The 22,867-nt window shown below is 36.8% G+C and overlaps 1 protein-coding gene across 11 annotated transcripts in view; it reads right to left on the bottom strand.

Annotated features, from left to right (window-relative positions):
* Positions 1 to 22,867, bottom strand: part of LRMDA (leucine rich melanocyte differentiation associated) — a 613,212-nt gene that overhangs the window by 251,051 nt on the left and 339,294 nt on the right. For all 11 annotated transcript variants that reach the window (XM_058421526.1, XM_058421535.1, XM_058421530.1 and 8 more), the window contains 2 exons: positions 18,445 to 18,576; positions 7,927 to 8,061 (listed from right to left, as the gene is read on the bottom strand). In XM_058421526.1, the coding sequence (XP_058277509.1) occupies positions 7,927 to 8,061; positions 18,445 to 18,576 (267 nt within the window). The remainder of the gene's footprint in view (positions 1 to 7,926; positions 8,062 to 18,444; positions 18,577 to 22,867) is intronic.

A 22,867-nucleotide genomic window follows, 5' to 3' on the forward strand; every position in this document is an offset into this window, starting at 1 on the left:
TGTCCTGGCAGGGGGTAGGGAGGTGATGGTAATGTTCCCCAGACCAGCTGCTTTGCATAAACCCCAAGTCTGTCAGAGAGCTCCCCATCATACTGATCCCTTCTGGCACTTGGGGGAAGAAATTAAAGAAATAGACAACTCTGCATAACATCATGTTGATTTATGGAAAAACAAACAAACAAACCCACAAAAAAGACAGAAAAAAATTATTTCAAAAGGTAAAAGTTTATCTTATGATGCTGTTGTCAAAACCAGATAAACATGTGAATATTACTGTAATGCTCCCCCTTCTAAAACCAAGCAAAATTTAATGGCGCAGATAAAGCTTTCCATTAAGTACACCATTCCTCTGCATCAACACCTTCGTAAATTGTTAACAACTGAACTGACAATACTCAGTTCTGAAATGTTCAGGCAATTTAAATGTGAATCCTCAATCTATGGCTCTCAACATATCAGCAGAAGAAAAAGAGAGTCACTTCCCAAACCAGAACATCTCTTAAGACCATTTTTTTAAACAACAGCTATAGACCTATGAGACAGACACATTCTCAGACTCATTCCAGCTTTCCTGGCTGCCCTTCCAGTCCTCCCTGGCATTTTGCTGGCCCTTATCTTTCACTGGAGGAGAAGCTATCCATCTTGCATTACTGGCAGAAAAGCTCTGATGACAACAGATTCTTTCAAATGAAGACATGTACAGAAGGAAACAATATGTCAAGAGTGAAGAAGAGTGAAGCTAAAAATGAGTAAAGACACCCACTAAGTGTAGGGTGAGAAAAGATGAATATTCAGGTGAAGAAAACATCGGTATTAGAAAATCAGCAAATGTTTAATGATGGAATGAAATATGCCATTGAAAAGCAGGCTGCAACAAAAATGACAACAGAATAAGACAGCACTGTCATCTATGCTGACTTTGGATCACAGCCCTAATGTCAGTCTCTCAATCACTTCAAAAGAGCTTAAAATTATAATAGCATTCCTTGATACAAATGTATTTTTGTATTTTTAAGCCATCCTGACTGCATTTCAAAAAACAGAATTAGCACTAGTACTTGTCAATTCCAGAAACAAAACCAAAAAAACCCTACCCACACAAATTCAACAGCAAACTACTCCACAAGTCACAGGTTTTTTGTTTTGTTTTGTTTTCAAACTTGCACTCCTTAAGCAGAGCAAATACTAAAAAGTAGGTACCATAAATACTATCCCACTGGTAGAAGGAAGGTATATGTGCAATTAATTATTTTAAACGGTGATTCAAAATGCAATCTCATTTATTCATATTCTTTTTACTAAATGTGGGATTAAAAGTATCTATGCTATTTGAAAATAATACAATACATTCATATTAAATGGCTGAAGAAAAACAGTAAGCTTCCTGGATATATTTTAGCTCGAATTATGAAGATGCAGCTTCAATCTAAATGTAACACAAGTTTGCACTAAAAAATACAGGAAAGGATTACCAAAGCCTGGAAATGAACACTCTTCAATATCAATTCAACCCTTGTAAATTTAATCCAGGGTTATTTGTTGCACAAAATCTCTTTGCTGTGATGTATGACTTAGTTACTAAGGTTATCACAGCAGTATCCTAAAGTTGCATAGTACATAAAACATTTCGGTTAACAATGCAGGGAGGTTAACTCCCACAGATAACCTGCTATCAGAGGGTTAGACCAGATGACATGCCTCTGTCAGCTTTCAGGAGCTATTGATGGTTCAATCAGTTTGTTTTGAAGGTAAAGTACAACAAAAGGGCACTAAACTTATTCAAACTGTCAACAGGGACTATGGAATGTTGCTTGCAGGTAAGTAATTTTGGGTGTTTTAAGACTATTATCAAACACCAATGGCTGCAGAAAAGGACAGCTACTAATAACACAGAACACAGCCATCATAAAATACTTTATGGCAGGCACTGGGACCCATAAATTGCATGACACATTGCACCTGTTTTAGACTTGTAAAATCACTAGTTAAAAGCCTACTGGTTAATGAAGAAAGATCCATCTAGATTCTGCATTTAGTTTAGAAAGGTTTATTTAGGTTAGAAGTCAGGGGGAGGGTCTCCCTACTCCCCCTCACTCTTCTTTTTTTCTTAATAATTTTCAAACTTAGCACTGCTCCATGTGTTCTGAAACTGCTGTTACTGGGTTTTAACACCTTTGTTGTGGTGTGAAAAAAGGCTATTATCTTCAGTGATGAGGATAAAGGTGGGATTCAAAGAGAGAAAAGTAAAAATTAGACACATCAGGAAGGTGCTTATAGATCCACTTATCATTGCCTGCAAACTGTTCATCAAATTCACAATGGATTAAATAAATTATTTATTTAAGTAAAGTTGCCCCTTCTTTTGCTCAGAATCATCTTCCCCACCTTGACTCTTGGCATGGGTGCCAGAAGTCCCATGAAAATAAGCCCATAACAGGTATACATCATACCAACAGGACCACTCAGATACGGAAAAAGACCACAGAATATGAAATTTCATGTTGTTTCTCTCTCAGTTAAGTTAGAATGACAATAAAGATTAACAATTCATTTACCAGTTTTGTATGTGCACGCAATATGCTCCATTTTAAGACTTTTCATACAAACCTGCCACGGTATTGGAAAAGAGGCATATTGGCAAACTCTTCCACTGAACATTTAATAAATGACTATTGCAAGAACAAGATTCTATATAGTATTCCAGTTTGTACTATAATTAACAAAAACTGGAATACAAAACTGTACTATATGCATCAAATAAAAAAAATCTGCTGTGAAAAATTGAGAAATATTTGCACACAAGAATGCAGAAATATCCAGCTCTACGTGTATCATACCTGCAACATGCTCTTTGTTTCAGAAAGTGTTTACGTTCATTTTTCTATTTTCTGTGCTATTATATTTCCTTTCCTTAACAATCATAGAACATAAAAATAATATGCCTATTTCAAAATTTGAAGGGCTGATTATGCTCTCAGTTACATTATTATAAACTAGAAAAAAATAAATAACCTGAAGTTGGCTAAGCTAGATAAGCATTTAAATGGAGAAAGAAAAAAAAAAAAAATCAGAAGAATTGAAAAAACATGTTTATGACAGTGAACTAGATTATGTTCTGTGATTACTTCTTCTTCACCTCCAAAAAATTCACCCTTCTACCCCCAAACAGCATATAGCTGGCTACAGAATTTCCTCTGCAACAAAAACATTTGTTAAATACACAGATAAGGAAGACAGGTCATAAACTTAAACCAGCATCTGCCAGAAGAGAGGGCAGGATGCTGGCACGAGGTACACTGGAGGATCACATAAGACCCTGAGCAACCTTGGCACTGTTTGGTGATGACCACGTAATTCTGAGGGGCTTGCAAGTCACACAGAAATCCACACCACCTCTCAATATTTTAACACACTCTGCTCCTCTTCAGTGTAGCAAACAGCTCTATGAATTAGTAAAATCTTTCTCCATGTGCATAGCAGTAATTATAGTTTCACCTTGGTTTGCTGGGTTAGTACAGGCAAGTTGGCTATTATAGATTTCAACTTATTTGTCTGAACAAAAACACGCTGATTGTTCTTGTTCATGAACCCTTCCAGTGGCTAGTGTCAGACGGACCTTGTGTGGCTATTTTATGTCTTTCAAGCACAAACTTTTCCTTCCAGGTACTGGTGAGATGACAAGGCTTCACCCAAACACTGAAGTAGCACAGATTCATAGATTATAAGGGAATACCTTAATCATCTGATTAAGTACCTAAAGAACGTCTACAGAACTACCACAGACTTCAATCTCTCCTGCTAAAAGAGTGCCTCAACAGTAAGTTCACTGGTAACCATCACGTATATTAGTGTTATTTTCATTGCTGAGTGAGGACTTCTAGTCTCCTACTGCTTACTGAACATGTACCACCATCCAAATACAAGACTACTTAAAATAGACAAGCAAATTCTGTAGCAGTTAAAACAAAAACAAAACAAACAAAACAACAACAACAAAAAAAACCCAACAACAAAAAAATACAATAAAACAAAGGACAACTGCAAGAACACTGAAAATGCTGTAAGACCCATCATTTCTCACAATCAAAAATGTGGGATGGGAATAGCTGATTTAGCTTGAAAAGTTAATCCATACAAAATGCATGCACTTCCTTTCTTGCTGTTATATCTTAAGAGGACTTCATAAGGTTATCATCATTTGCTCCCCCAGCCAAAGATAGCATATCTAGTACATGTACTTTTAAGCTAATTTAAAATAAACTCAGGCATTTGTTTCCACTTGCCCTTGTTTCCATGTCAACAGCATTTAATGAATGCATCATTCCAGGAAATGTCAATAAGGAGCAAAGAAGAATGAACAAGCACTGAAAACTTCACACATGGCAGGAATTCTTCACAATCATATCGCTTTAATGAAAATAGGTGAGGTCACCTGCAGCATTCACAAATGCTTTGTAATACATTGTGACCCAGATGATTTTTCACAGTTCAGTAACACCACGTTTGAAGTTTCCACTGCAAACAATACACCCACAGGACTGACCAACTGTGAGTACAACAGAAGCAACCAGCAATTACTGTGTTGACTTCTGTTACTTTGATCTCTGGGTCATGACCTTTGTTTTCACGAAATCTTCAAAGCAGAGATTGGAGACTAGGTTATTCTAGAGGACACTGCTTAGCAAGCTATTTTTCTGTGTTTCTTGCATCCTATTGGAGCCTATCATCATTACATATCAGATGTTCTGCCTTCCCTCGCCCTCACCACCTTTACAAAATATCAACACCCAAATACAGAACGCTTAAAAAATAAGATAAAGAGAACTTGAAGATTATTTAATAGTAAGAAACTAAAGCCATTTTAACCAACGGTGGGAAAAAAAATGAGTCTTTAAAATGAACCAAATAAGTTTGCTTATAAAAATATCACAGAAGGGAACTTTCCATTTTCTTTTTTGTCCAAGGAAAAATTCCAATAACACAGAGATTTTTACATCAATTTGTTCTCCTACACATTTGAAATGTAAGAAGGAATAGCAGGGATGGCAAAAAAACCCTTTTCTTCTTCTCTAAAAAAAATCCCATTCAAAGGTTACTGTGGTTCTTAGACAAAAAAATAACTACTTTGAGGGGAAAAAACCACAATGATATTTTTCAGCATAGAATGTACTTTTAATGAAAGACTGGGAAAGAGCTCTAGTAATGAAATTATAGAAATGGTACACCAATGGATCACCTGAATTACCACATCATAATTTCTTAACCAAAACATAGTATTGTATATTATCCAAGTATTTTTGATAAAACTTAGTTATTTTTAAAGTAAATAATATCACTTTTGGCCTCTGTTTCTAAGATCACTGTGAATCCATGGACCTTGAATTTAAAAAAAAAATTATTTTCCACATTTTTTACCATTAAGATTTTGGGGGGGTTACAGATCTTTTCAGTTTGTTAGAATGAGAAGATTAAGTAAAGCTTTGATTTCTAGAACCTTTCTCTTTCTGGTTGAGGAATTAAATACCCTGAATTCCAATTGAACTTAGTCGGAACAAAATTAAGGCTCAGTGGAAAATGAAGCTCTGGTTCCAATGGTCACTGTAAAAATTTACAAAAAAGAAATTCCCATTCAGAACAAAACAAAGCCAGTTGAAGTTATGGTAAAGCACAATGTTTACATAATTCAAGTTTTTACATAATTCAAGTTCACATAAATGTAATCTTTTGAAGCTTTCTGATAAATTTATCAAAATTAAAGAAATGGAACGTTTTTAAGGAAAAAAGTTATTTTTAACCATTAAAAAAAAATGCTGAAACTGGAAGACAAAAGTTGCATTCAAGATGCTTCAGAATGTGTATTCAAAACTCTGAGTTAGCTACTCAGAGTAAAATGAGAAGAGTACTTCTGATCAGTTCCATCATGTAGGTGATATATATTCTCCTAAAGATAGGCAGATTGAATGATTGATCAATCCATGGTTTTGGCTTCTGAATCTAATGCTGTCTAGCAAATACATTTCATATAATGCAACAAATAATAACAGAAAAGATCAGGAAACTTTCATTATAGCAGTAGAACCCTACATCATTCAACTGATTAGAAACCCATTCTTTCTTTAAAGTGCTTCAATTAACCTAGTTTATATGGAAAAAAACACCCACTGTTTCGAAAAATTGAGAGGAAAGAAAATGGAAGCAATGTTACAGTTTCCACCAGATGCATAAATAGAATCCCTTCACACTTTGACATAGTGGTTTGCCACGATGTGACCTAAAACTACCTTGACCTCTCTGAAATCAACATTTTTGCATTGAAATGAAACAAGGGACACACTTGTTTTGATGTATGGCTCTGTGACATATAATAAATATTACATCACATAACCACAGAGGATGTCAATCAATAAGGAATTTTTTCAGAGAGCACTAAATGAACCACGGGTTCTTGCCTCTGAATGGCTCCTTTAACGTACTACTTTTGCTTAAATGATTAATAGGAGACATATTGTCAGAAAACATACTTAAAGTGAAAAACAGTAAACTGTAGAAATATCATTCATTTTTTAAGCAATTTTCTAGAGCACATGTCACATAAATTTACATAGAGACAGCACTATTATAGTCTTGTAAGCTGGATAGCAGGCATACCTTCCACATAAGTGTGAAAGCAATGGGAAATATTTTATTAAACCTAGGCTGCTCTACTCCATGAAATCCAAAATGCTACAAGCTAAGCTGGATTTAGAAGTGGAATCATTAAAAGGTAAAAGTCTGACAACCTAGAAATCCTTCTCAAAATTCTGAAACAAACTAAAAAGTATATATGCACATCTGGGACAGCTGTGCTGCTGTTTAACCTACACCATTTCTGGAACTCCTATAGCACAGTTTGGGTTACCTGAAGATAAGACCAGAGTTTACAATATAACTCCAAATACTGTGGGTAATCCCAACAAAAAGCAAGGCAAGGTGACCAGCACTGCTTGGCTATGACTTGCCTCCGGACGCCGTTTGCAGCCAATGGGAAGAGTGCCAGCACACAAGGACTGAAATAATGCATCAGATGTCAGCAAGGAAAAATACATCTAATGTTTTTTTGGGTTTGTTTTTTTTTTCTTTCCCCTGCATAAACAATGTCTCACCTGTCTTAAGGTCATAGCTCTGAAAATTATGTAACTTAGCAGACATTCCATAAGTTATGGATCTATACTCATAACCATCATCACTCACAAGTATTTCTGGGTTTTTTTGTTTGGTTTTTTTTTAATAATCCTTACAACTTTTAGCAACATTTAAGTTGGACTTACAGTATTTTGTCAAGCCTCCATATTAAATTTCAGATGACCTCTTGAGCAATCTAGCTCATTGACATTACATTATAAAGATAGTTTGGGGTTTTTTATTAGAATGTAACTGCTCTGAGTAAAGCAGCACAATATAGGAGCAGTCAATTATACTGTGTTACTAGTGCTTTGATAACTACAGTAGAAGCAACTTAGCACCATATCAAACATGAGCAGAAGACAAGGCAACTGGCTATCTCAGTGGAGTGATTGTTTTTGTTTCTTTTTTTTATTGCCTGTCACCCTTAATGCATGCGAACCTTGCCTTATCCTGGCCTTAAAGAAAGAAGTGCCTTGAGCAGGGGTATATGAACACTCACATTCAGGAAATGCTGTGCACACCTGCTCGACTCAGTCATGTGCTGTACAGCACTGAAATGTTTCCTGGAACAGGGTTCCTGAGTGTGATCTCACTGAAATGGGGGCTACTCAAATTCCCAGGTGTTTCATGGCAGAATGTTACAATGCTTTCAGAATTGAGTAGATGTTTGTTTAAGACTCTGGGTTGATTTTAGTTTAGTATTTTTCCAGTATTAAAACAAAACTTTCATGCCTTACCATATGTACAAGTGAAAACACTAACCTGTATCTCTGGTAGTCATCTTCGTCCTTTTCTTTGCAGATCAGTTCATTTGGGCAAGCAATGTTTCCAAGCAAACTGAGATACCGTAGTGAAGGCACAACTTCAGCCAAATGGTCCAAAAGGCTTTCTAATTCTGTTATGTGTCAAAGGTAGTGGGTTAAGGATTCAATGACATTAATGAACAAAGCATTTAGCGTTGCATCACTGCTGATTTAAACATACATTTCAATAACTGACAATCAAATTTAGTATGGCATTCAGGGAAACGTCACATTAATTGTTCCAAGGGCAAATAGGGATAAACTTCAGTCAGTTTTTTGGCATGGAATGAAAGAATCGGGCTGTTTTGTCATTCTTTTCTCCTCCTTTTTTTCCTAGGTGGTTCACTACAAAACATTAAAACTTTGACAAAATGATGGATGCTGTGTGGTAAAATGGCTAGCAATTGCTGGAGCCATGAAACTTTTCCAGCATGGAAACAAACAGTTAGTTTCACAGCACATTCATCACTAATATATTCAGTCCACTGGAAAATGAGTTTAAAAAAAAGAAAAAGAAAAAAGTCAAACCACAACAACCCAGGTTCACTCCCAGCACATAAACGTTTAGAGTGTCACAGCAACACATTTGTAACGACTCAATTAGGATATGCCAATTAATGCTTTAATAAGTGCAACTTAAAGACTTCAGTGTTACAAATACTTTATATATGAAGCTTCAAAATCTTGTAAAGCATAAAATTTTTCATTAAAGAGCCTTATATTTTGATGTCCATGAGGCTTTTTAACTTAACTGTATTTCTCGGAACATAAATAAGAAGGGCCTACCTTCATTATTGTAAACCTGAATAAAACAAACAAGCAAACAAAGGTTTAAACTGTCTTTAATCACTGCAATACTGATTAAACCTAAAGAACAATATTCAACCATTTCTACCTCAATTTGTTAATTGATCAAATAATCATTTTATTACAGCCTAGTATGACTATTTCTAAAACTTGAACTGTACATGCTAATTTATTTCAATTTACGTACAAAGATATTAGTGTGATTCTCAAGAAATGCGCCATGAATGTGTGTGTGAAAAGTTTCCAGTATTTAAAAATCAACTGACTCAGACAAGAGTAATAATTATTCAAAACCATAAAAGGATATTCCATTGCTCTGTTCTTATTACCTCCTGCTGTTAGAGACCAACTATTGTTTTAAATCCTCAGTTCACTTTTGTTGCGATCATTTATACTTGATTTATGTGTTTCTGTTATCTTTGTTATTTTTAGCTGATGGAATTTACTTTATTTCTTCACCCCAATATCTTAAGGGCAACAGAAGCAATACAGAACGGAGAAAACAGCTTCATTGTTAAAAATGTGGTTTTCCTTTCATAAGCCTGAAATTTTAGTTTATTTCCAGGCACACATGAAGATCATGCCAGCAATGTCTGATTCTAGTACGCTAAAATCAATGTATCTACACTCATAGTTACGTGTTCTGTCCCATAAGATCTGAGGAGCCATACTTAAATATTTTGCATGAGTGAGGCAAATGAAGGTTGGAAATAAGTTCTATGAATTCATTGAAAAAGTAGGAATGCTAACTTTTAATTTGGCAAAGCCACACTTCGTAATGCTTTATACCAGCAATAAATCTTCCAAATACCAAGAAGAATTATCTTTTTGTAGCGCCATATGATTTGTTAGCTAGGACGAATTACCAATCAAAACTTGGTACTCATTTTCATACCTGGACCTTAAGCTCACACATAAACTTTTTCATGGCTCTTTCAGGAAGTATGTGACTGTGATGGGAAACTCACAAACTGTTTTTCCACACATGTTCAAGTGTGGAAAAGGCTTTTTAAAAGTTTCCGAAGACTGTTAGAGAAGTGTTTGAACCTGGCACCCTCCCTCAGCCAGGAGAAACACTTAATTTCTTGCAGGATTGCTTAAGTCACAAAAAGGCTCCCTGAGAGAAACAGTTTATTATTACAAAAGACAGTTATTGCCATAACAGCAATCACGCACAGGAGGCTAGCTATTGCAAGGCTTTGATTGTATCTGCTCATTTTCTATCGAAAGGAAAAAATAAACCCATAAAAATAACACCCACAACAACAACAAAAAATAACAAGTCATTCAAAAATTTTGCTTCTTTTATGAAGTAAACATGGAGGACTTCTGCTTCTCAATTCAGAAGAGCTATTTCTTGTCTCAAAGCTGTTCTCCCCAGAAGTTTGCTGAATGTGGAGCACGACATGAATTCTAACTCCCACATGAACATGCAGCCTTCAAGGCAAATACCAAGATGTATTTAGAAATGTAATGAAGAGCAGTGTCAGCTTAGACATGCAAATGTGTAAGACTGCACCTCAAAATCCTATGGAAAGCAAAAGGGAGAGACAGCATATTCACCAAGAATTTTAGGTAAATAGCAGGAGTTGATAGTCTGCATTTCAAAAATCTGTATCTCCCAAATTCGGAAGTTAGTGCCTACCTAGAAGTAATACCTAATATCTAAACCCTGAGCATTTCTTTTCAGATGCAAAAACACCCCCTAAAAAGTATCTCAACTGCAAGAGAATCAGCAGTCTTATCATAAAAAAATACTATTTTTTCCTGTTCTTTAGGACTTCTGTATCTTTTCTTATCCATCTTAAAAACAAAATGCAAGGTACAGATTGATTTTACAAGAAGCCCCATTCACCTAACACTACAGTTAATTTTTACAAAGCATGTAGGAAAAAACTGGATGATGTCCTGTTAAAATTCTCATGATTAAGTACTTCTCAGAGATGACTCATAAGTCATGGTGCACTTCTAGTGCAGTATTTAGTTAATTAGCATGTCAAATGCTTATTTAAATCACAATACTGGAACTATATGATGCCACCAAAAACATTATGTCTTTCTAAAACAATGCTAGGAAAATATGGAGAGAGAAAATCAAAGCAAGCCTGAAATTTTATTGCCAGCTTCCTTTCTATGGTTTATTGTTGCAGTCCAAGGAGTGCCATATTGGTGCAATCAGAACCAAAGAGCTGCAAAATCCTGCTGTGCCACTTCTAAAACCAATTACAGCTCCATTCTCTCCAAAGAAGAAAACCCACAATTAAATCCATGGGCAGTGCTGGTGAAAATGTATTTATTTATTTAGATCTCAGCAAAAGATAGCTCTGGACTGTCTAAAGTCAGTGTCACTATTTATCAGGTGAATATGTAACACTGATGCCAACACTTAGACTATAGTCTACTGTTTGAAAAATGGTTTAAAGTTTTGCTGTTGTGATAATTAAAAAGCCTTAGTGTAGGAATTCATCTCCTAATTCAAGTGCCATCATTACCAATCTATTAATGCCTTTCCTTCTAACAGACACCAAACAAAATAAAAACCTGTAACAATTAAAATTTTAAAATCATCAGCTCTACAGCTCACAAGCTATAATATTCTCAGGAATTATACAACAATGGTTCCCTCCAAAAATGTAACTTGGTCTTCAGGTACAATTAACAGAAACACACTGGATATACTTTAAAATTTCATCCACACCTAGGGATTATATTTACTTCTTGCACTATTTCTAGTTTTAAATTAGGGAAACAATTTAAAAGAAATGGGTATCTCTCACAGATAAACTTTTTAAAGCCCCTTCAGGCCGTTACAATGTACATACCACACGTGCATATTTAGAGTGTTCATAGCAGAAATACACACAAGCACACACAACTTTATCAGCAGATTTTCTGTTTAGAAAGACAAATGCTGCCTGCAACACTGCGACAGTAGTAACAGAATTATTTGGAAAATTACAGTACAACGATGGGTCCAGTTTAGCTGCAGAGCAATACAATTTCTTGCAAGTTTCATGGAACCAAAAATATCCTACAAAGAGGCATGTTCTGACTTGTCTGTTTTCACACTCTCTCTCTTACGCAATGCCACTGTTTTTGAGGTTCTCTCAAAGGCAGAAAGAACAAGCAAAAGCTCAAAGCATATGATGTATCTTATTTCTCTGGTTAAGCATTAACTATCTGTGCAAGCTTGTAGTATTTTTGTTTGTTTTGTAGGAAATCCTACGGCCTGGACTAAAATTCTAATTGCTAGTCAGGACTACATCCCCTTTTAAACCATTCAAAGACTAGTTCCCAGGGAATATTACATTTGCATGAGGACAAAGTTGCAAACTCTGAGTGGGTAGTGCCACTTGACGTAGTCAATTTTAGGGGAACCTCACAAGCAAGGACAGCCAACTTTGATGCTGTGTCTTTTTACAGCAAGCATAGTAAAAGACTATTCTGTTACACTCCTAAGAGGTTGAGTGGATTCACACAGAAACTACTGGATGATGTCTCACGAATTCCTCTATACCAGACTTCTGCATTCCCAAGAGTCTCTTCAGCTGTGTCTTTTCTGAATATTTCCAGGGCAGAGACACTGCATGAATGCTTTAGGGGAGTAATATAAGGCTCAGCTGCTTTAAGTACTGAGCATTAATGCTGGCCATTCCCAAACACCATAGCATTTCTTCCTTCCTTACCAGCATTCTTGGTATAACCATATTCATGCTTGTTCTCAGGAAAAACTGCAGGTCAAACCCATGCAGAAACACAGTCTATGCTAAGTTTCTAAATTAATTTATTCTGTAAAAAAAAAAAAAAAAAACAACCAAACAAACAAACAAAAACAAAACAAACAACAAAAAAACCAAACCAAACCAAACCAAACAAACAAAAAAAAAAACACCAAAAAAACCCCACCCACCAAAACCATTTCTGATCTCACGATACAATTACTTTTTACGTATAGTTTGACATATGCAAGACAATCCAGGATTTCTTTCTGTAAACTTTTTGTCTGCTAGCATTTCTTTTTACTAGTCACACACTCAAATACAGAAAAGTAACCACTCTTGTTCTCTTTCTCAGTGCTTTCCAAGTTGCTCCACCATCATCTTTCAAGAAGATGATCATTCCACTTCCCCTAAAGAGTTGCAGGAGATCTTTCCATGTTAATGAACTTCACTGCCTACAGTTTTTGGAAGTTCTTGGAAGCAAAGAGATGCAGTAAAGAGCAATCAGCATACACTCAAAATATTTCCAAAATATGGACATGAGAATATCAGGAATATCATGCAGAATTCCAGACCATCACACAGAAAGACCCAAAACTGTCACTCAAAAGTTTTCTGCTAACTATTCATCTGTCATGCAATTGCTGCAATCAACCTAACATTAAAACAGCTGAATAGCACTTCTACCAGAGTCATTAATGTGATAAAGGTACCCATATTTATTCCCAGCTGAAACATTTGCTTCAATTAAATTTATCACAAACATGATGCAGCAATCACAAGCTGTTCCATACACAAATAGCCTTGAATCAGAAGTTACCAATTCTCCTCTGAATGCAGCATGAAAAGATCTTTGCCACCTGAACGCTTTTCCATTAGAATGTGCTAGGTCTTCAAGGTTGGATAACCACAGAAATAGCTTGCAATATGCAAGTATACATCTCCCTCTTCTCTGTGTGCACAGATGTCACACACAGTCATTTGTATGCCACATTCTGGCTTGAACCCTACCTGGTAGGGAGATAGGACCTTGAGATAAGGCCTTGTTCACTGACTTTGAAACCACTTTGCTCAAGAGAAAAAAAAAAAAAAAAAAGGTGCAGAGTGGATGGTAATTAACTAAGTCCATATATCTCATGGAGAGCTTCCTACATACTGAATATGTGGGGAAAAAAATCCCATTCTGTCTACTGGAGTAGCATTAGTTTTATTTATGTAGCTGGAGCTGCCTGTGGTTTTAAAGGCATTTTAGAATCTCCATGGTTCCGAGGCTGCAGATTTGAAGACCACATTTCAACATTATTAAGTAACAAGGCATCACAAAGACAAAAATAAAGTAGCAGCTCACAATTTTTTGAAGAGTTCCAATATCTGCAGTTCAACTCCTGCAGGCCCTGCTGTAGGACAGCATAAGGAATCACCTGGGCTGTGGACTACTTCTCTCTTCCATGATGGCATGGAAGACTTAACATGCCTTAATGAAGACTCACATGACTTATTTTTTACTTCAGGTCACTTTATTCTAGAAGAAAGATTCCTGGCTCATGTACTCATAGGTACAGCAGTTCTCGAGCAAGTCACAGAGATGTCACTAAATCCACAGCTGTGGTGTGGAGAACTCAGAAGCCTATGCAGGAAGAGTTCTGTACCACTTCAGTTGTCTGCTTAGAGGGAATGGGGAACCATGCATAATAAGAGACAATTAGTGTCTTTAATGTATTCACTCAATCTAAACATCAAGCCTTCAGCACTTAATATAATGAGATTCTGGTCAGACTGGGACTTCTGTGTCTTCAGACACTTAAGACCGTGTAGGAACAAGCACAGAGACAAAATAAATTACAATCTATAGTTTGGGGGTTAAGCAAATCTGTAACTGTTAGAGATCATTATGAGGCTTGTATGAAGACAAATTATACCAGAAGTATCTAATGGTATGTTGTTCAGCTGCTTTCAAAGACTCAAGAACACATAATACCTAAAGCTGAATCACACTGATAACTCCTCTTGCCATAAGAAATGTATGTACCATTATGGACATTCTGCCCGGTTCTAGATTTCCCACTCTATGATATGAAATATTTTGGTTTTCCCCTAAACCATTCAAAACCTAGACCTAGATTCAATTATAAAATCTCAGAATATGCTGAGTTGGAAGGGACCCATCAGGATGACTAAATTGAACTCCTGGCCCTTCACAGGATATTGGCAAGAGTCACACCTTGTGTCTGAGAGCACTGTCCTTTGCTCCTTGAGCTCTGTCAGGCTGGTGCCATCACCACTGCCCTGGGGAGCTGTTCCAGTGCCCAACCACCTTCTGGTGAAGAACTTTTTACTAATATCCAACCAAGACCCCCCTGCATCAGCTTCACGCCCTTCCCTCGGGCTGTCAGTGTCACCACAGAGCAGAGATCAGTGCCTGCCCCTCCTCTTCCCCTCCTGAGGAAGCTGTAACTGCAGTGAGGTCTCTCCTCAGTCTCCTCCAGGCTGAACAGACCAAGGGACCACAGATGCTCCTCACACTGCTTCACCTCCAGACCCTTCACCATCCTCATGGCCCTCCTCTCTTCATTCTACATCTACACTCAACATCTTTTTCTCAAGAAATTTTAGTACCAGTTCCTCAAAATGTATAGAATGTATGTTAAATGTATGACCAGCTTCCTGGACTAAGTAGAGAAATGGAGCTTTTACTACAAAGAACCACAGGTCTGGTTCATTATCAGACTTGTCAGTTTAGAAACATGGCAGTGAACACCTTCTAACTTTCAGCATACAGGCATCTGTGTGCATGTGTATATACATATATCTATATATATCTATATATACTATCTATTTCTAGTTTGTCAGATTTTGAAACTGCCCATTTGAGTAGTTTTGACAAATACTGTAAAGATTGAAATGTAAAGGAAATTGGAATGTCCATACTATATTGTTCCATACTGGTCAAGATCAGCACAGTGAAAAGCCACAAAATCTCACACAGCTATAACAAACACAAAGAATTAAATCTATTTAGAAGTTTCCTGACTGATTTGTAGTATCTAGTCAACATACTTAAAAGGAGAAATGAGGCTTCTCATTACAAGCACAGGTGACTGCAGTCATAAGTCCTCCTCCAAAAGCAACTTCCCATCTACACCCATCCATCCTGATCTGTGCTGCTTTCTGCTGTCCCCTGTATGCGAGAAAGAAACTAATATATGTTTCCCAAAGTAAATCAGACTTTTTTTAAAAATAACCATACTACATACACGAAATAAAGCATGTTAGATACATAATCCAACCCTGTACAGTGTTGAGGACTCTCCTTTAGGTGTTTCTGTTCTATAGACTGCATTTTAAAAGCTTTTTAAACAGATTACACATTGCAGAAAATTTCAGTGATAACACGTTTTTTAATTGCAATATTTTAGTTTGCTTCTTCCACTTCTAGCCGGAAAAGTGGCAGTGGCCTGACTGTACCTGAAATACGCAACCAGAAGAAAAAAATACCAGGTGATTCTTATAAGTTTTTGCCTGATTTAGAGATAAGCTTTCACATTTGTACAGTACCCAGACATTAGGTTAGGAGGGCCCAAATGTTATTTACACATACAGTGCCACACAATAAGTGAACCATGCAAAAGGAGTAGAAAGCTCTTATCAGAACTATCAAAACAGGATATGGATCAAAATGAAGCCAGAATAAAAGGAGAGAAGGATACAGTTAAATTAAACGAGATACTCAGGAAAGCTCTCACATGTGTTCTAAAGTTTACATGCTATTCCAATTTTCAAAGGGGTCAGTTTGGCTTTTTGTTTATTTTCATCTCTCTCTCACTCTCTCACTGTAAGTATTTATGTATACATGGCAATATTCCACCTACTGAAGTTTTATTTCAGATCAGTATTCTTTGCTCACTTGTGTCCTTTATGTAGTGCTACTGTCATATACTGAACCATCTTTCCTGTAATGTATTTCATTATTCTATTACATTGTACATTTTTTACTTAACATTTTTCAAAGAATTCTAAAGAGAAATAATTCATTAAAAGAAGTGATTCAAGTCCAAATAAGATCTTTTTCAAACACAGCACTAACACTGAGGAGAGCAATCTGGAAGGTCTCCGTGCTTCTGTAGACTGATGTATCCTCCCTACAAGAGATCACTGCTCCCCAGGGCTCAGGATGTTAATGATGGACAGCAGCTGATTTTTCTTCTCTGGGCAGCTTGTATACAATAGGTGTTTTATAAGTATTTCTTTGACTCCTCTATTAAATTATTTGTAGCACACTACAAAATACATATATTATTTCTACAACTTGGGTAGCTCAATACTGTCAAAGCTCTACCTTCACAGTTTCTAGGTTGAATTAAAAAAAAAAAAAAAATCCCAGGATAGATCAAATCCTTCTTTGAGAGCTTACCCACTTGACAATACTATTTTAGCCTGTCTCTGAGACCAGCAGAAATTCTTTAAAGATTTCTACTGACAGGATAATTTCTTCCCCTCTGATTTTGTTCGCTGGGTTAATATTCAATACCTCTGCCTTCTTTTTGGTAAGGGCAAAACTCCTCCTGGACTGCCGCCCATAGGACAAATACACTTACGAGTTTTTTGGTCTTATGGCCAAAGTTACACTTCATGGTTTCTAAGTGGCATCACCAAAAAGGTTTTTGTACATTCTTCACAAGTTCAGATTTTACCATGGCAGCAAACAACAAAACAATAAAACCAGTTACTCAAATCCAACCCACAATACCCTTCACTAACCATAAATATAGCCAAATACCTAGTAATGATTGTCTTGGCAAATTTCCACAGCCCCAAGAAAGAAAGTTACTCTGCTGATTTTTATTTATTTATAGAGTCAAAAATCAAAGCAGAAATCATAGAATCTGCAGTTATTTTTATTCCCCTCAGTAGGAGGATTTTGCTTTAGTAGGAGGTAAATTGCTCTCTGTTTACACTGTCTGTAATAAAAGCCTGCAGTTGAGCAGTCTTGTCCTCACGCTGCAATTACAAGGCATGGGCTTTAGCGGGCTGTGCTCTAAGACTCTGCAGGCCTCAGTTGGCCTTTTGGCCACAGTCTGATCGCCCTTCACTTCTGTAAAATCACATATTACACATCCTCAAATCTCCAGATGAGCCCAAGTATGGGAAAATTATGGAATAATCAAGTCTACGACGCCCACAGATTTTGCAGATAATTAGTTTTTACAGACCATTATCTATAAGCCTACAGACTAGAGGCTCTGATTCAGCAGAGTATTTAGACAAATATTGAAATATTTATTCTTAATAAAGAGAAATAGGCACTAACTCTAGGCATAGGGAGAAGTGACTTATTGGTAACAACTGGATTTATTAATATATCAAAAGACTTTACTGTAGAAAGACCTCAATTTGGGAAATATTTTATGTGAACTTATACAGAACTAGAATACCAAGAAGAGAGTGACATTCTTTTACAGCTACAGTTGCACAGCAGCTACCCAATTGTGCATATTACCAGTTTCATGAAAATAGAGAAAATCATTAAAATTATTATGTGGGTTTAACTAATTTTCATCTTACTTTACTTGAATGCTTTAGGAGCCATTTAAAGTATTAAAACCTAACAGCGTTTCACTGCATGCTCTACTCCACTAGAGGTCAGCCTGCAACAGAACCCCAAGCAAACACAGGAACTGCCGCACACGGGTAGCACTGACATTATTTTCTTTCTCTATTTTATCTATTAGAAAGATTTCTTCAGAGCCATAACTTAGATCTCTCACTAAAATGGAGCAACAGGAAGATATAATGGTGCATTTCATTTATGAATGACCGGTAATAAATTACGATGAAGTATTCCAGGTGCCAAACGAGAGAATGCTTTGTCTGCACATGAACTATATTTCACATACTTTAATTTGGCTGACACATAAAACTCATTTGACATTTTGCAGGTATTTCTTTGAAAGGATATTTGGTTCTTGTTGAGCGTTAAGGTATGGAGGTGGGGTAACCTGGGTAAGAGAAGGTCATTTCCGAGTAGATTGTTGTCCAAGATCAGTTCTTCCAAGTAACTGAATGTTTTCAGTCCTTCTAGTGACCTGCAAACGACAAAGGCAACAGGAAAAATGATACTCCACTAAATCAGGGGGGCCATTATGAGCTGAAATAAATATTTTAACCTTCCCTTTCAGGAATGGGAATAGTTTTGGTTTGGGCCTGTCAGAAGAGTGAATGACAAGCATTAGTGGCAAGGGGAGTGCTGGCACTGCAACACATCCTTCACATGCTGGCAGGATGAAGGATGCGGGTCACTTAGTGAGTAGCCAGGATCCAAAACAAAAGGCTTCAGATATGGGGCCTGCAGGATGAATTTGTCAATGTCTTGTGCCTTCAGGCACCCAGCCTCGCCTGACCCTAACCTCCATTCCCAAGATAAATAACTCTGTCACAGTTCACCTTCATTCCCTGGACACAAATTTAAGTTGTCATCCATCATTTCTGCCAAGAAATATCATACCCTGCTAACAATAATAAATACAACTTCAAGTATCATTTCTTAGTAGTTACCTTACATGCAATAATAGGAAATGTAGAAGGGATTCCCCCCCCTTTTTTTTTATTAACCTCTTAATTAGCTTCTTGAGTTCCCACAAACAAAATAAAATGCAGAATTACTCCAGACAGAAAAGGCATTTGCTTTCTTCTTGGAACTTACTGTCCCACTGTCAAGCCACAAGTCACATTGCAGAGAGCAGCTTTAAAAAGGAGCATTTGACAACTTAGTAGTGAAGATGATGATTTGTAAATAAACAAGATTCTTTCATTCTCCTACCAAAGTACAAAAAAAGAAAAAAGAAAGAAAAAAAAACAAAACCCAAACAAACAAAAACAAAACAAACAAAAAACCCCCAAAACAACATAAAAAACTAATAGAACATTTCAGTACTTTGTTAAGGCATCTATTCCAAGCTTGATTCTTAATGCTTGCTCATTCCAACAGTAAAAAACCCTACACATTAATCACCTAAGACACACTATATACAAAGCATTCGCACAGACATGCATTCGCAGCTCATTCACCTACCAGACACCTAAAGATATGCTGAGATTGCATGACTTGACAGCTGATCCACTATGCCTACCAGTGGGAAGATCATCACGTATCTCCCGACTGTTTATAAAATGTGATGAATAAGGGAAATGCAGGTTATACTATTTATTCCATTTCCAGTGACATTTATACTGAGGGGATTTCCTCACCCTTCCCCCAGTTTTTGGCAAAGATCAAAGTACAGTCAAGGTCCCTGCTAGAATGTTCCACTGGTAAAATTACTGGAGGAAAACACAAGCATTATTAGAAAAGACAATTTAACATTCATCTGTGCAACAAAAACAAGATACTGCTTTTGTAGCTAGAACTTACAGACCGTTTATAGATCACACTTAGATGGCTCAAGCAACCAAAAGAAATCGAGTGTGTGACCTTTACATCAGGTACTGCACACATAACTATGAATACTCAAGTAACACAAGTAATACAACTGTATTTCAGTCCAAGTTCTCCAAAGTCTCTTGACTTGAAAGGGAGGTACAACTATCACTAATGCCATTTTGAGGCTCAGCAGCCAGACCTGAAGAAAATTTGCCACCTATACCCTATGGCATATCCATATCACTACAGTGCATTGATACTACAATTTCTGAAGCTGAAAAAATAAAGGCCTCTATTATAAGCATTTTACACTGCAGTAACAATCACACGTTTTGCATGTACCTTTAACCCACACGTTCGGGAAAAAAACCTCAATTCAGCCTACATAAACTGTTCACCATTAAAAGCTGTGCTAGCATGCTGCATCGAGCTAGCTACTTCAGCAAAAGGTCACAACAGACTTGATTTTGCCAAAGTCAAGACTCGAGGAGAAAGCAGCAAACATCTTAGACAACGCTTCCCTCCAAGTACCTTTAAAAGGCAAAAAAACTGAGAGGAAGTAGCAGCAAGTTTATCAAGCTGTTATGAGCTTTCATTTCAGTTTGACAAACCTAGTTTAGCAAATTCCCCTTAAATACTCTTTATTATATAAATAGTGGACTATTTCCAAACCTCACATTTCAATGTATGACTTTGACTTGCCAAAAGGGTTCAGAGAAGGCCACCTCCTTGTCAGCACCACAGAGCCTTATGGGATGTTAATAGGTCCTTTGTGAAAAAACACTGCTTGGGCTCTGGTCAGTGTCAGCATCAAAACACACATTGTTCCTGAGTTATGTTATGCAAATATAATACTCTTATCATGAGAATCAGCAAATGGTTGGCAACTGGCAAGGAGAAGAAAGCGCACATCCAAAACTGCTGCAGGGGAGGCATAAAACAAAATGACAAGCCATGAAGGGGGACAAAAGGCCTTGAAACACTAGAGGGAGTTGCCTATTGAAACAGTCTTTCTTTCACAACCCTGGGCTGAACACAAGGGTACTAGTTTCATAGACAGGCAGAGAAAATTGTGCGCAAATCTCCTTACACCTGTCTGGTTTTGAAAATTTTTGCCATGTAATGTTATTAGCTGCTCAGTTAAAAAGGAGCCATGTTACACAGGGGGTTGCTTATAATTGCTGTTTTCATGTCATCAGAGTAGTGTGCACTTGGTGATTTAATCACCTAAATTCAGAGTCCAGGGAGATGGGAGGGGTTGCCACAGTACAAGAGAGAGGGTGAAGACCTTAATATAAATTTACAGCCATATGTTGTTTTGCTATTCATGGAATTTATTTTCCCCACCTTATACAGAAAAAAAAAAAAAAAAAAAAAAAAAAAAACCAACAGCCCCAAAACAAAAATTACAAGACATGGCAAAAAAATAAAAATGGAAAATAAGTGTTTGCTATCATTCAGTGTTACCACACACCAAATTCAACAATCTCTACCATACTAGGAAATACTGTCCAGCAGTCGTAATCCAAAGTGTAAAAGATTTAAATACAATCCATTAAATTGGTTTTATGGTACAAACTTCAGCAAGTCCCATAACTTCCATGAGCCTCAATTTGCCATCCGCAGATGGGGGACAAGAAAGGATTGCAATTGTAAATTGGTATGGAGAAAGCGTTTTTGAGACAGAAATCAGTACAAGATACTGTCATTTTTACTTTTAATGAGGTTGAGCAAGCAAGCAATATTAATGTACTCCAATTATTTCCTTATGAACCCATTACAAAAGAGGAGAGGAATGCTTATATATACGCAGCATAGGAAGGAGGGCACAAGCAAACTAAGAGATAAATATAAAAATAGGGAAATCCCCTAAGAAAGAGAACCAGTCTAAAATTAAATCTGCCCTGTTTTCTCACAGTTCACAGCATAGAAAAATGTCTCCCCATGTTAGTATACTAAAACAAACACACAATCTTACCACAACAATGCAACCAGCACTGAAGGGTTTGCGGCAAACAGTTGTTTCCCTTACTTTCAGAAGGCTAATAAACATCACTAAGGTGGATTGCAGGTTGCTTGTCCCTGCTCTAATGTCATGAAAGCTGCCCATTATCTCACCCACAGGTACCGTCTCAGTTACCTCATTGCAGGGCTCACACTCTGCTCCCAGAGGAGAGCAAGTGTTGCCAAGAGATTTCCACTGCAATTTTCAAAGTCACATCAAACCGACAAAACATCACAACGTATTCAGTGCCGCCTCATTCAAACAGAAAAAACTTTAAGTTTCCACTGTAATTAACCCTATCCTCGTTAAGATAATTATGATCAAGCTCCCTGTCACAGCTAATATCACAGCATCATTGCCTATGGCTCACGCTTTGCCCTCATTAGCTTACAAAAACACTGCGCTAAACAGGAAACTGACTCCCTCTGCAAAACGACTTAAGACGTTCTGTAAGTAGACAGTAAATAATACTTTAGAATATAAAGGTCTCAGAAATGTCATTTTATCCAAGTCCTTTGGCTAATCAGTATGATTTCTTCCAGCTCTTTTTTCCATAATTCATTCATGGTTTATAACAAAGTTTTAATCATAAAGGAATGTCATGATGGAGATTCTTATTTTTTCTTTTTTAATGTATGTGTATGCATGGTAATTGTCAACCACACGATTTCATGTGATCCCTCTGGCCTGACAGGGATTTGGTTACAATGAAAGTAAAGAGCAGCTCTTCATTTTGGTAATATTTGACAATGAAAACAGAAGATTTTATAAATTAAAAAGAACCAGAAGCCTTACAAGCAATAGACGAAACTTGGTACTCTGCAGTTGTCCTTGTTCAGAAAAACAAGCTGCTCAAAAGCATATGCTGCAAAAGAAGAGTTCCTTGCATTTTATCCCACCCCTTCATTAATAAGACAGCTGCCTCATATCTAATTGACTTTTTCCTCCTGTT

This window comes from Hirundo rustica, chromosome 8 (assembly GCF_015227805.2).
Source record: "Hirundo rustica isolate bHirRus1 chromosome 8, bHirRus1.pri.v3, whole genome shotgun sequence".
NCBI classification, from domain to species: domain Eukaryota; kingdom Metazoa; phylum Chordata; class Aves; order Passeriformes; family Hirundinidae; genus Hirundo; species Hirundo rustica.